This window comes from Rhopalosiphum maidis, chromosome 4, assembly GCF_003676215.2.
Source record: "Rhopalosiphum maidis isolate BTI-1 chromosome 4, ASM367621v3, whole genome shotgun sequence".
NCBI lineage: Eukaryota > Metazoa > Arthropoda > Insecta > Hemiptera > Aphididae > Rhopalosiphum > Rhopalosiphum maidis.
This window is the reverse complement of record NC_040880.1, coordinates 48,759,844-48,772,517: the sequence shown is the minus strand read 5'-3', so window position 1 is coordinate 48,772,517 and position 12,674 is coordinate 48,759,844. Positions and strand designations below refer to the sequence as shown.

Below are 12,674 nucleotides of genomic sequence, written 5' to 3'. Positions count from 1 at the left end.
CACGTAACGTCACTGCGACCAATTATCAACTCGTCACTTCGTCACTCGCCAGCACTCGGCGTCCGTTGTAGTGTCGTACTGTCGTAGACGCCTTTTTTGTTATATCTAAATGTAAGTATAGTTTAGTGACATGCTTACTGCACCGCTGTAGCGTAGATATAAAATATATATATATTTGCGAGCATAATGTAAACCGTCATACATTTGGATCATTGTCCATTGATATATCATGACTATTAATAATTATGTCAATGATTTGGATGGAATATTTTATTCGTGGGTAATAACTTACTGTAAATATTAAATTATATGGTTCATCGATTATCTTACAAATGTAATCGTATTTTTTTATTTTTCTTTATAGGTCCACGGTGTTCTATAATACAAAAAAATGAAACGTCTTGGAGCTTGGACACGGCTATAGATATAGTCTGTTCTGTGGTGATACTGGTAATACTAGTATCTGTAGTCATGACCTTGGATCAAACAATAAAATGTTATCATAGATTTCATGATAACGAGTTATCTACCACAAGAACCACTATTGATAAATGATTGTACATATTAATATGGTTTTGGAATTATTTGGAATTTCAAGTATTTGTAAACAAAGTTAAAATTTTAATTTTGGAAATAACATAGTATTTATGTACTCAGGTCGTGTATTAATAACTATAATTTCAAGATAGATTAATTTAAAATTTTTTATACATCTACGAATCAATCGGCGTCTGACATAAATTGTAAGGTAATTTATAAGGAATTATATTAATATAAAAATAAACTTTATACCGTTTAAAATTAGCTACAAGCTTATATATTTTGTAATCTTCTTTGAATTTATTCATACTCGTTTAATTTGTAGCTGTATACAAATCATTTTATCAAATGTTTTTTTTTATAAATTAGTACTTTAGTGAGGTGCATACTGGATTTTTGTTCGGGGAACTTACACATTTTTCTATTTTCCTTACATGTTTTATGCAGGACAATATACTATAATACTGTTTAATCTAATATATATTTTTTTAGTTTTTTTTTCAAGGGGAGGGAGGTCAGACTTTAAGCTTTGTGTATGCCACTGACTTAAGTATTTTACACTGAGGTTTAATAGATTTTCATAAAATAGTATATGTACAATTATAAAAAGTTATAACTATTTATACTTATGATAGGTCATAACAAAATCATAAACTGTATTGGTATTTTGATTTATGTTTCATATTTGAAAAGTATATACCTAATTGCTAAGAAATTGCCGTTATAATAGCTTTATTCAAATTTATAAATTTACAATTTATTATTAATCCTTTAATACAAATGTATTAAAAAAAAAATTAAATATTTCATACAATAAAAAATTAAACTATAAAATGTTAAGTTTACCCATCGTTAATATGTATGGCATGTAATATTACATCAACTTATTATTATTTTTATTGATTATACCAAAAGGCCGTGCAACAATAAGTATTTAGTTTAAGTTTCTATGGTGATAACTTTAAACATTGTTCAATAAGTTATTTATTCATAAGTATGTAAAATACATAAAATTCACACATTTAAAAAAAAAAATTTAATTTATTTTTTTCTACTTTTTAAATTTAAAAATATCCATTTTAAATGTTTAATTTATGTGAACACAAATAATGTTCTTTTGGTTTAATCGAGATGGTCGAAATACTCGTAATACTAAACTTCCAAAGGTACAACAAAAGTTCAATAGTAAACAGTTGTCAAATAATCAAAAACATGTAACGTTTTCCGAAAATAACAAAACTGTTGCGTATCCAAGATATTCACCATTACCATCAATCAATACTAAGTATCCTTACAGAATGCTGGAAAGACAAAGAACATATGTTGTTTCAAATCCTGTTTTTGTAAAACCTACGAAATCACCTAAACAACAAAAAAAACCAAAGACATTTAGTGATTTTAAAAAGACCTTAAAGAAAAGAAATAAAAATAACAAAAATGAAAATGGAATGATATGGATTGATTTATAAATTAGAATAAAATTATTATTATTATTATTTTAGCATTGTTAGCTGTATTAGAACTTAGAAGTATGTATTAATTTTTGACGTGTCTTCCTGTTTGTTATTATAATTTACCAAACAGATGTTTTTTATCTTAGTTTACCTTTTTAATATTTCAAATGTTAATATAATTAATGGAATTTTAAATTCATATATTACGCATAGATTTTTCATAATCCATGTTATTGTTCACATATTATTTCTGCTATATGATCATAGTCTACAAGACATGATTACATGGTATTAATATTTTGTAGCTATTGAAAGAATTCATACAATTTTTTAACAAAAAATATTGTTTTAAAGATTGTTATCAATATCAAAAATTTGATGTTTATAATAATTTACATTTGAATCTAATCTAATCTATCGGCTTGTCTGATCTGGTTGATATGTTATTTTAAAATTACTTTTGTGTTCAACATTCATTCATTCATTCATTTCTGCCTGTGGAATTGTCTCTTACTTTGTACTCATCTATCATTATTATTCATTGCATAATGAAAATGGTTTCATTGCTATTTTATGAAATTATAACTGTTTGTGATAATGGGTAGTTAGGTTTATTTTTAAACTGATTATACTTGTATGTATGTTTGTTATACATATAAACTATACAGTATACACTATACATGCATGTTAAACATTTTCTATTGCCTCTAGCAATATATAATACTTAGATATTAATATTATTATTTATACAGTACACATAATTTATTATAATTTGATCTCTAGAAATGTATCTATGATATTTCGATTAAAATTATTTATCTATTTAGTCGTAAAGTTATGGAATATAATTTTTTTTTTTAATTTAATAATTATTTTGTTTGTATAATTAATTTAATTTTAGTTAAATTTATTATAAATCCCATAGTTTAAAATGTAGATATTTTTTTATTCTAATTTTTATTTAAATAGATACTAATAATACAAATTCTATAATAATATATACAAACAGCAAAGTATAAACAATATTGTTTAATATCTAAATAATTTTAATAATAGAAAATATTATTATTTTTATTATTTTGTATTTACTTAATTAAGGGGCCGCTACACCAGCATTTGTTTTTTCTGTCTACCACATAATATAGGAATAAAGATATTCCGTATTTCCACGATTATGACTCTCTGTTTCAGTTTAGGGCAAAAGCACCTATTATATATTTTATAAAGAAGAGTATCTTATTATTATTTTTTTTTTTGACCGGATAGATTTTTAATATTTACATTTTTTATAAATATAAGTATGTTTTAATTTAAAATAATTTCGATTATTTTTAACCATTAATAATTTATTCAAAATTGTAAATATTAAAAATCTATCTGGTCAATGCACAAGAAATACTCTTTTTTTATAAAATATATTATAGGTGCTTTTTCCCTAAACTGAACCAGAGAGTTATAATCATGGAAATACGGAGTATTTTTGATCCTATATTATGTGGGAGATAGACAGAGAAAACAAATTCTGGTGTAGTGGCCCCTTAATCTAAAACATTTAAGTACAAATATTGTAGAAGTTGATTATATTATTATGATATGTTTTAAAGTAGTGTTTTTCAATCTTTGCATTATGGTAACATACCATAAAATATTTCATACTTTGCGACAAAATAAAAAAATAAGAATACTGAGTAATATTTAATTTGAATTAATAATGTATGATTAAAAATAACAAAAAAGATATAACATTAAAAATAACAATAAATGTCTTTATCAGATAACTTATTTTTAGTCATCAAAGAAATTATCTCAAATGCCCATTGAATTTTGTATACTAAGTCAAAAATGTTTGTATATTTTGTGTAATTTAATATACTTTTTGGCTCATTTTGACTTATCAGGCAACACACTGGTTGATAAATGCTGTTTTAAAATATTAAACATAATTTCTGTATCCAGTTTGATTTTTTAAATAAGTGAACATATTTGAACATAATAATAAAAATAAACATATTATCAATTTATATCTAACTATTATTATGTAAAGATAGTAATTATTTAATTTGTTTTAATCACCTGTGTAAAAATAAAGTTTTTCATGTCATTGAAATTGTTACAAGATAAAATACTAATATTAATTTTGGGTTTTTATATATGAATATGATATGGGAAATGTGCAATACATCTGTATATTACTTGGGCAATTTAAATCACAAATACAATAAACAAATAATTTTTTTTGTGTAATATTTTATAATGTTTTATTACTAGTTCCTAATAATTATATAATATTGATGAAAAAAAAGTTAATTATTATACAATTTATTATAATTTTATAATAAATTGAATATTTTTAAATAATGATTGTTCATTTTGTTAAATTGTATTAAATTATTACTATTTTTAATAATGATGAACTAATAAGTATATTTATATATATGTATTGATTAATGATAAATGCACTTGTATGCAGCTGCAAAATAAATAAATGGAAATTTTAGGAAATCAGAAGACTGTAATTCTAAGTGCTATTCTACTATTCTAGCAAATCATTTACAAATAAATAGGTAATGATGAAAATTTAAATAATATTAATATAATAATGAATAATAACTAATTTTTATTTTTATTTTGGATGGTGTTTTGTCATCAATATTAAATGTATAATTAAAGTTGTTTTAAAGTATTCAAAAGATAATAAATAGGTAATAATAAAATTATAATTAATAGGGTTCGGGACTTGTACTTAAAAATAATGATAAGTACATTGATTAAGTAATTTATTTGTATTTACAATTCAAATTACTTATAAGTGTAACATATATAATATATTGATCAAATTTATTTAAAAACGATTAAATTTACAATTATTTTTAGTAATCTCGAAATGATATCCTTATACATATAAAAAATTAACAGACGTTTTTTGTGTTCCAATTTTGTGACAACTTTTTCCCATATTTTTTCACAGAGATGTTCCAAATACTCTTCTGAGTATCACCACGTTGCCCGATTTTTTATTATTATTTATCTTAGGGGAGGGAGAGGGGGTTTGTATTTAAACGTTACGGGTTTTTAGCGTGTTATTTAAATAATTTAACGATTTTTTTTTTCATAAGGGTGAACCAAATGAGCCTACGAGTAAATCACTTTTATTATTTTTAATTTTATTTTACTTGTCATTTTAGTTATAAATATCATAAATTAAGTTCAATTATAAAAAATATTATATATTATGTGTCTAGGCTTTAAAAAGTTTAATTATAATAAAATACCAATTTATATACGAATCTATTATTTAACACACGAGCGAAGCCGGGTTATTCAGCTAGTATTATGTATAAAGTTATATATTATGATTTATTAATTATTCTATTCGAATCAAATTTATATTAAAGTTGAAATGGTATTATTTAATCAAATTGTTTATAATTGAAATGCATTAATTATTATTTATTTATTATCTTTTTATAATCTAAAAATAATTCAAAGCTTAAATTGTTTTACTCTAATACAGATAATAGGCAGAACTGGCTTAAAAATTTAAGTTTATTATAAAAAATGTACTTTATGAAACCTATACATTAAATATTGTAATAGGACATCCAAGACATTTGATAATATAGGATATGTGTAAATATATATACATATATATTTATATTTGTTGTTTGATTTTGAATATTTAATTTTAATGAATTTGGTTTTCACTGTAAAATTTAATTAAATACTTCTTTAGTTCTATTCTTTTATAGTTCTATTTCAATGCATCTATGGTTTATCATTGATATTGCGTAGAATTTATGAATTTTCTTAATCATTTAATGAGTATGATATGGGTTTTGTTGTTTAACCCATGGATGATGTTTTACTTGAATCATAGTTGCTCTTTTATTAACGTCTGGTTCTAAAATAATCCTGTAATAAAAATAAATTTATTGGATATACGATTATTAATGTTATTACATTTTAAAGATAATGTTGTGAATAATGTTATACGCCGTATACGCTGTATATAATATACGGTATAATAATAATTAAAAAAAAATAAAAAATGTTATCGTGTCTCCTTTTACACGGTTTTGAAACTTGCCAACCATAAGTATATTTTGGAACAAAAAATAACAACATAATATTTACGAGATAAGTTTCAATGCTTCTCGAGACACGGGTTTCTTAGGTCTGGAGAACTTTTTGGCAATCTGATTAGCCACGATCTGCTGTCGATTAGAGTGTGGGAATGGCATGGCGTCTGATAGCATCACGTAAAGCACAACTCCCAATGCCCACATATCATAGGAAATCGGGTCGTACGGTATGCCCTTAAAATCAAAGAAAAAAATTGAACTTAGGGACTGTGGTCTGCGGGGTGTATGTTCTGTGATAATAATTTTAATATTATCACATCTAGCTATTTCATAACGTGCACTACAAATTACAGGTAATAGTTTAGCGTAATTGCTTAAGGTAGTTGGTATAGTTTATTTTTTACGTATACTTACCTTTTTTCTAATAAAATTAATTTTTTTATTGTATATACCTAGTACCTACCTTATAAGTTACTAATAAAATGTTATGGTTATTTATATACATAAAATATCTTATGAAATATCTGGCCTAATAATGTCAAGTGGTCAATAATTGACCAAATGTTATCATTGAGGTTACCATCATTGTCCCGGAAAAAATTTGTGTGCAAAATCAAAATTTTTCTGATTTTTCTGTATTCAAAATTAAATCTTCTAGGAGATATATATTATACAAACTTGTAGCACTTCGGGTGCAGCATATGACGAACTGCCGCAGTACGTCTGGCTCATCAGGCGTCGCCCTCGCTCGTCCGCGCACAACCGGGCAAACCCAAAATCGGTCAATTTGACGGTCCGCATACTCTCCAACAACACGTTTTCGCATTTTATGTCCCGGTGCGATATGTTTTTCCGGTGTAGATAATCCACGGCCTCGCATATCTGCCTGCGATGGCCATGGCATGCACGATCGTGAAAAAAAAATCGAGAGCACACAACATAATAATGTATCTTTATCAGTGGCGTATATAACAGGGGGTACCTTGGCTATCGCTCGTGTGAAATTTTAGTTTCAATCGAAACATATGTCATAGTTTGTGTAGATATAATAGATCATCATTTTTACCCCTCGGCCTCAACTCTTCTTGCGCAATATGACCGTTGTTGTTTTCTACTCGATTTCATTATAACTTTTTTTTTTTTTAGGAAAGGAAGAATACTATTTTACTTAGATAAACGAAGAACGACTTAACTTTTAGTCAGAATTTATATCGTATAATATTTTCATTTGTATTGATGGCATGAACCGTAATGATGTCTGCCTTATTGGTCTATATAATCACTAGTCAGTAGTCAGTGCGTTGGGAGAAATAACTATGATTAATGAATGTTCAAAGTTAGTTAAGATTACATTTATATAATTTAACATTTAAACATGTACATTTTACTTTGTGAAAATAAACTAGTTGAGTAGTAAAATTATAATTTTATGAAATATATACTATCCTTCATCTTAGGAAATATCCTAGTGAAATATGAAGAAAGAAAATCGTTAAGATACGATTACCCTGCCGCATTTGGACGCGGCGTTTTATAGTATCAACTACCGGTTCCCGGATATTCCTATAATATCAGTCATAACGTAGTACTGTTGCTCTCTGTTTGGCGCAGCAGGGAAATCGTATACCTTAAGCCCGTTATATTATATTGATTATTGACCCATTAAAGTATTAACAAATTCGATAAATGCGTGGATTTTAAAACATAGATAATGTATTAATATAGTCTTTAAAATAATTTATAATTAGTTAATCGTAGTTTTTTTTACCCAACACTGCCGCCTATATTTACCTATACGTTTGAAAGTGCAGGGCGATTCTTATTACTACAACGCGTGCAAAGTACTTATTAATTCGAAAAGCACTGGTTAAATTTTTCTTGTAAGGTACATATGCAATTCTATAAAGTTTTGATATTGGTGTTATCGTCTTCGTACTATTATAAACCTATGTTTATTCAACAAAGTCCTGTAAGATTTAATTTTACCGAAAATCTAAAAGCTTATACCGTTCAAAACAACAAGCGAATCGTCCATCTACGATGAGATGGTTTTAAAGTGTTGATTGGAGTTAGTTAGCGGGGTAATTAAGCAAACAACATATAGGCCTCAAAATATATGATTCATATTACACTCGCCACTCGGTTCGTGTAAAAACCTCAAAAGTGCTATTATTAAAAGATAAATTTAAAAAAAATGCGAACAGTTTCGTCCAAATATTCGAGACTAAGTCAAAAGTCGATATTACGACTCGATGCATCGAGCGCGGTATATTACGCGTGTGAACGGAAAAACAACAGCGGGCGCGCGGGCCGTCCGATAAATGAAATAAAGTAAATAATCGAAGTATGTCGGAAAAAGCAAACGAGCGGGCCAACGTTCTCGGCAACGGCACTGACCTGAAAAACGTGTGCGCCTGCCACTGCGGTATGGTCTTGACGTGCTGCAAGTGGCTGAGCAGGTCACCGATCTCGCAGTAGTCCATGAACACGTGGACGGTGTACGGCGTCACGTATATCCGGTGCGTTTTTATCACGTTCGGGTGCCGGACCGTGCGCAGAACGTCCAGTTCTCGGGGCAAGAACTTCCGCACGTACGACGAAGTGCCGCCGTCGCGCCGCTTGTTGATCACCTTGCACGCCACCCGGGCCGTAGACGACGTGGTCGCGGTCACCGGCACCGTCTTGAACGCTATCCGCACCTTGCTGTACGACCCGTGGCCGACGGTCGAGCCCAACCGGTAACCGTCCGCGGTCAGCGCCGCCGTCAGCGCGTTCTCGTCGTCGAGGTGCACGATCCGTGGCCGGTGTTTCGGCGGCAACAACGGCTGCGGCGGTGGTTGAAAGGCAACAGGATTAGGCGACACCTCTGCGGCCGAGGCAGTTGGACGTCGGCTGCACTGTTGCTGGATATATCGCTGTTGCTGCTCCAGGAGACGCTGGTGCTGGTGGCGGTGCTGGTGTTGCTGGTGGCTGTGGTGCTGTTGCTGGCGCATAAACTGGTGGTGACCGTTCATGGAATGTCCGCGGCGGTATCCGCGGTATCCGCCTAAATGTCTATTGTACTGCCTTTGTTATCGTGTACCCTACGGATTTATCTCCTTTGATTTTGTCGCGTTTTTGCGATTTTCGGTTAAAATATCACGACGTGACGGACGTAATGCTATTATGTACGTCGATTTTTAGTTTCGTTTTCAATTTTTTAATGTCTAAAAATATTTTCACCGATCATACTAAAAATTGAAAAATACGCGGACGACAATTGTAAAATTTTTTTGTGTTTGGAAAAACGAGCCGGCGTTGCCATAACTTTTACTTTACAGTATTAATGTTTGTATGTGTACAGTAGTATACAGTATATTATACACTACATTTATCTTTTATAATATCGTGTTTTCTGTAGATATTACGTGTATGTGCCCAAAGCAGGATTAAGACCTTTATGGTCATAAATACTATGTTTTCACATTATAAAGTCATAAAGGAACACCTCGCACCTTTTATAATATTTTTATGTGGATTTTGTGTTAGTGTCATTTGATTTTTTTTTTAATGTGGTAAAAAAGATGGCATATTTTTTTATTTTTTCCACACAAATTTGAAACGACCGATGTAAAATAATAAAATAATTTATGTATCCAGCCTATTTTTCCCCGCCGCTCCCTAATCAGTTTCAATTAAATAAATCAATCAAATAATAATTATTAATCCAAATAAATTTACATTTTTATTTTGAAATTAGGCTGATTCTTCTTCCGTTCCAAGAAAAAATGTTTGCCAGATCGTTTTAATTAGTCTGTATACAGTTATAAATCAGTTGGCATAATCATTTCGAGAACAGAATTGTGTTTTGCTGTGGTATTATAATATCATCTTTAATGCGTTATGTGTACCTATAGTACACCTACTATATTTCTTTCGGTTTTTGTTGTACGTTTTTTCTACTCTCGGAAAATAAGCAACTATTACTCACTAAAATAGTGACATGTCGAGGTTTAGGTACTCGTAAGTAAAAGTAGATCCGATATTCTCACAATAATACTGTTCTTTGGGCCCTTCCATTATTTGAAAACGTTAATGAAATCGTCGTAATTATGCACACCGATCTTTTTCTAATACGGTAATAAATGTTGTAACACAAACGGTTATAAAATAATTATTATTTATTGCCTAAATAAATTTATTGGTCTATAGAATATTATTGATTTTGTATATCAATGCTATCAATACCTGTCGATTAAAAGAAAAAAAAAATTAATATATTAAAGAAGATTCATGTTGAAAAAACTGTATTGTATGTTTTTGTATATAAGAAAATAATATGTGAAATAATAAGGGTCTCCTTCTTTTTCGATGACAAGTGCATGTGTAGTGGTATCTATTGCTCTTGTGTAAATCTTAGCCTGTTTATGACGGTGTAATAGGTACTTAGTATACCTACGTCATGATGGTAATTTATCGTTAAAACTTTTGAGTAATAATTATTAGTCACTGAGGGGTGAGCAGCGAGTCCACCGGAGTATATTTTGCGAACTTCGTTGTCAAACACAAAGCGTTTTAATTTGATTACGAATTTTTGGCTTGATGTGTACTTACAAGAGACTCATGCATTTTATTTGTTTCAGGGTTTTCTGGGAACTAATTTTACAAAGTAACCATCTAGAAGTTCATTGCGTGTTGGACCGTGCTACACGATGTCGCGCAACGATGATAAAGTCAACAGTGACGATAATTCAGTTGCTGTTAATGCAGTTTCAAACTCCGGCAACGACAGCACGGTGTGTGTATATGTATATTATTATTATACATGCATATTTTTGTATTCATTTAAATTGTGTTGTTTGATATTTACTTTATACATTTATTATAATATAGATGAATAAACCAAACACAAAAACAGCTAATACAGCGAAAAGTACTACTAACAATTCGGTAAGGTTTATACGATTTTTTTATACCAAAATTGTAATGCGCTTGACTGTTCTTATATTATTTTATCCAGGCGAATAACTCAAAAACGCACGAATCTTATGAAATACGAAAAAATATGGTAAGAGGCTATAGCTCATCAATAATTTTCAAAGTTATTTATAATAAATATATTATATATTGCTATGTAGGTATCAAAAGCAACAGAATTTTTGATAGATGAAACAGTACAAAAAATGCCAGTTGATAAAAAAGTCAACTTCTTACGTAAAAAAGGATTAACTGACTATGAGATACAAACATCAATTCAGAGAGCAGCAGTGATCTATAATGATAATCAAAATAAACAAAACGTAAGAATTTCTATAAGTCATAATTAATAACATGTATAATTTTATTAACTTAAAATCAATTATTTTTGTATCATATAGTTGCCACCTGTTCATTATAATTCATCAAATACTTCCGGTGTTATACAAACATCATTTGAATCACAAAGCTGGTATAGTCGTCTTTTTGGACCAATAGCTTTTGCTGCTGCTGTTGTATATGTTGGCTATAAGTTGTATAAAGTATGTGTACGTCATACAAATATTTTAAACCCTATTATCAAATATTTTGTTGTTCTAGAAATATATAGAAAGCTGGCTTTTTGGGGCTCAAAAATCTCCATTGGAAAAACGTTTGGAAGCCTTAGAGTTGTCAATGCAAAGATGCATAATAATGTTAGAAGAAAAAAACAATTCATACAAATTATCAAATGAATGTTTTGAACAGCAAAATGAATACAATAATAAAGTTCGTGCTGAACTTAAGTCTATTAAAAGTTTACTTCTTAATAGGTACTTATTGAAATATTGTTAATTTATTTTGATATGTATATGTATAATTAATTTAATTAATTTTATGGTTTAGATTTCAATTTCCTCCTGCTCCCACATCTTCCAGTATACCAGAATGGCAGCTATTAAAAAATACCAAACCAAAAGTAGAAGAAAAAAACAAAACCAATAGCATTGACTTACAAAATTCATTACAAACAAGTGAAAAGAATATACTAAATGAGACTCAAAACAGTCTTATAGTTAGTGCTCAATCAAATGGTCTTATTGATAGTGATAACAGTAAAGTTTGCATGACAATGAACTCTACGTCTAACGAAACATCATTACCGACAAGTCCAAACCAAAGTTTAGTCAAAAGTAGAGATGTGGATAATAAAAATGATAGTAAACACATTGAGAATAATGAAGGTATACATCAATAACGAGAAATATATGAATGTGAAAAATATATTTTTTACTAATTTTTAAACTTTGAGTATGAACATTATTATAAATCAGATAATTAAAAAATATTTTTGAGTTCAACTTTTTTTTTTTTTTTTATTGGGTTTCGTTATTGGTTTATCACCTGGTTATGTGCTTTTGTGTATTTAAGATCTAAATAAAAATGGGTTTTTTTAATATATTTTTGTGATTGAAATTCTGAATTTAGTTTGTTATTCTTTACATTTTTATAATATATTAAATTAATTGATTGATTTTATTTCCTATTCAATGATTGAATAATCAATATGGTAAAAAATAACACATATTAAAGATATTATTTTTAAATTCGCTAATTTTTTTAAAATATTTTTATTACCTATAAAAATATTAAAATTTAAAAT

General features: G+C 28.6%; 2 protein-coding genes across 6 annotated transcripts; one reads left to right on the top strand and one right to left on the bottom strand.

The window, feature by feature from the left end:
• Positions 1-135: 135 nt before the first annotated feature.
• LOC113558765 (peroxisomal membrane protein PEX14-like) lies at positions 136-12,372 on the top strand. Of its 5 annotated transcripts, none has more exons than XM_026964294.1 (9): positions 136-280; positions 365-743; positions 10,699-10,851; positions 10,949-11,005; positions 11,076-11,123; positions 11,194-11,355; positions 11,434-11,574; positions 11,633-11,844; positions 11,918-12,269. In XM_026964294.1, the coding sequence occupies exons 3-9, from the start codon at positions 10,768-10,770 to the stop codon at positions 12,267-12,269; spliced, it is 1,056 nt and encodes a 351-aa protein (XP_026820095.1). In that variant the 5' UTR covers positions 136-280; positions 365-743; positions 10,699-10,767. The 5 variants fall into 5 exon arrangements, with proteins under 5 accessions (XP_026820095.1, XP_026820097.1, XP_026820093.1 ...); XM_026964296.1 differs by having other exon boundaries at positions 137-280; positions 365-748; positions 11,918-12,372; XM_026964292.1 differs by having other exon boundaries at positions 141-276; positions 365-748.
• On the bottom strand, positions 5,810-9,212 carry LOC113558766 (testis-specific serine/threonine-protein kinase 3-like). The gene is made up of 4 exons (XM_026964299.1): positions 8,474-9,212; positions 6,755-6,962; positions 6,129-6,310; positions 5,810-5,906 (listed from the first exon to the last, which is right to left on the bottom strand). The coding sequence occupies exons 1-4, from the start codon at positions 9,088-9,090 to the stop codon at positions 5,810-5,812; spliced, it is 1,104 nt and encodes a 367-aa protein (XP_026820100.1). The 5' UTR covers positions 9,091-9,212.
• Positions 12,373-12,674: the final 302 nt, after the last annotated feature.

Coding starts and splice junctions, on each gene's coding strand:
- LOC113558765 (XM_026964296.1), top strand. CDS start 10,768: ATGTCGCGCAACGATGATAAAGTCAACAGTGACGATAATTCAGTTGCT. Junction 11,124..11,193: donor ATGAAATACGAAAAAATATG/GTAAGAGGCTAT, acceptor ATTGCTATGTAG/GTATCAAAAGCAACAGAATT. Junction 11,845..11,917: donor AAAAGTTTACTTCTTAATAG/GTACTTATTGAA, acceptor TTTATGGTTTAG/ATTTCAATTTCCTCCTGCTC.
- LOC113558766 (XM_026964299.1), bottom strand. CDS start 9,090: ATGAACGGTCACCACCAGTTTATGCGCCAGCAACAGCACCACAGCCAC. Junction 6,963..8,473: donor CAGGCGCACACGTTTTTCAG/GTCAGTGCCGTT, acceptor TGGCCATCGCAG/GCAGATATGCGAGGCCGTGG. Junction 6,311..6,754: donor CTGCACCCGAAGTGCTACAA/GTTTGTATAATA, acceptor TTTGATTTTAAG/GGCATACCGTACGACCCGAT.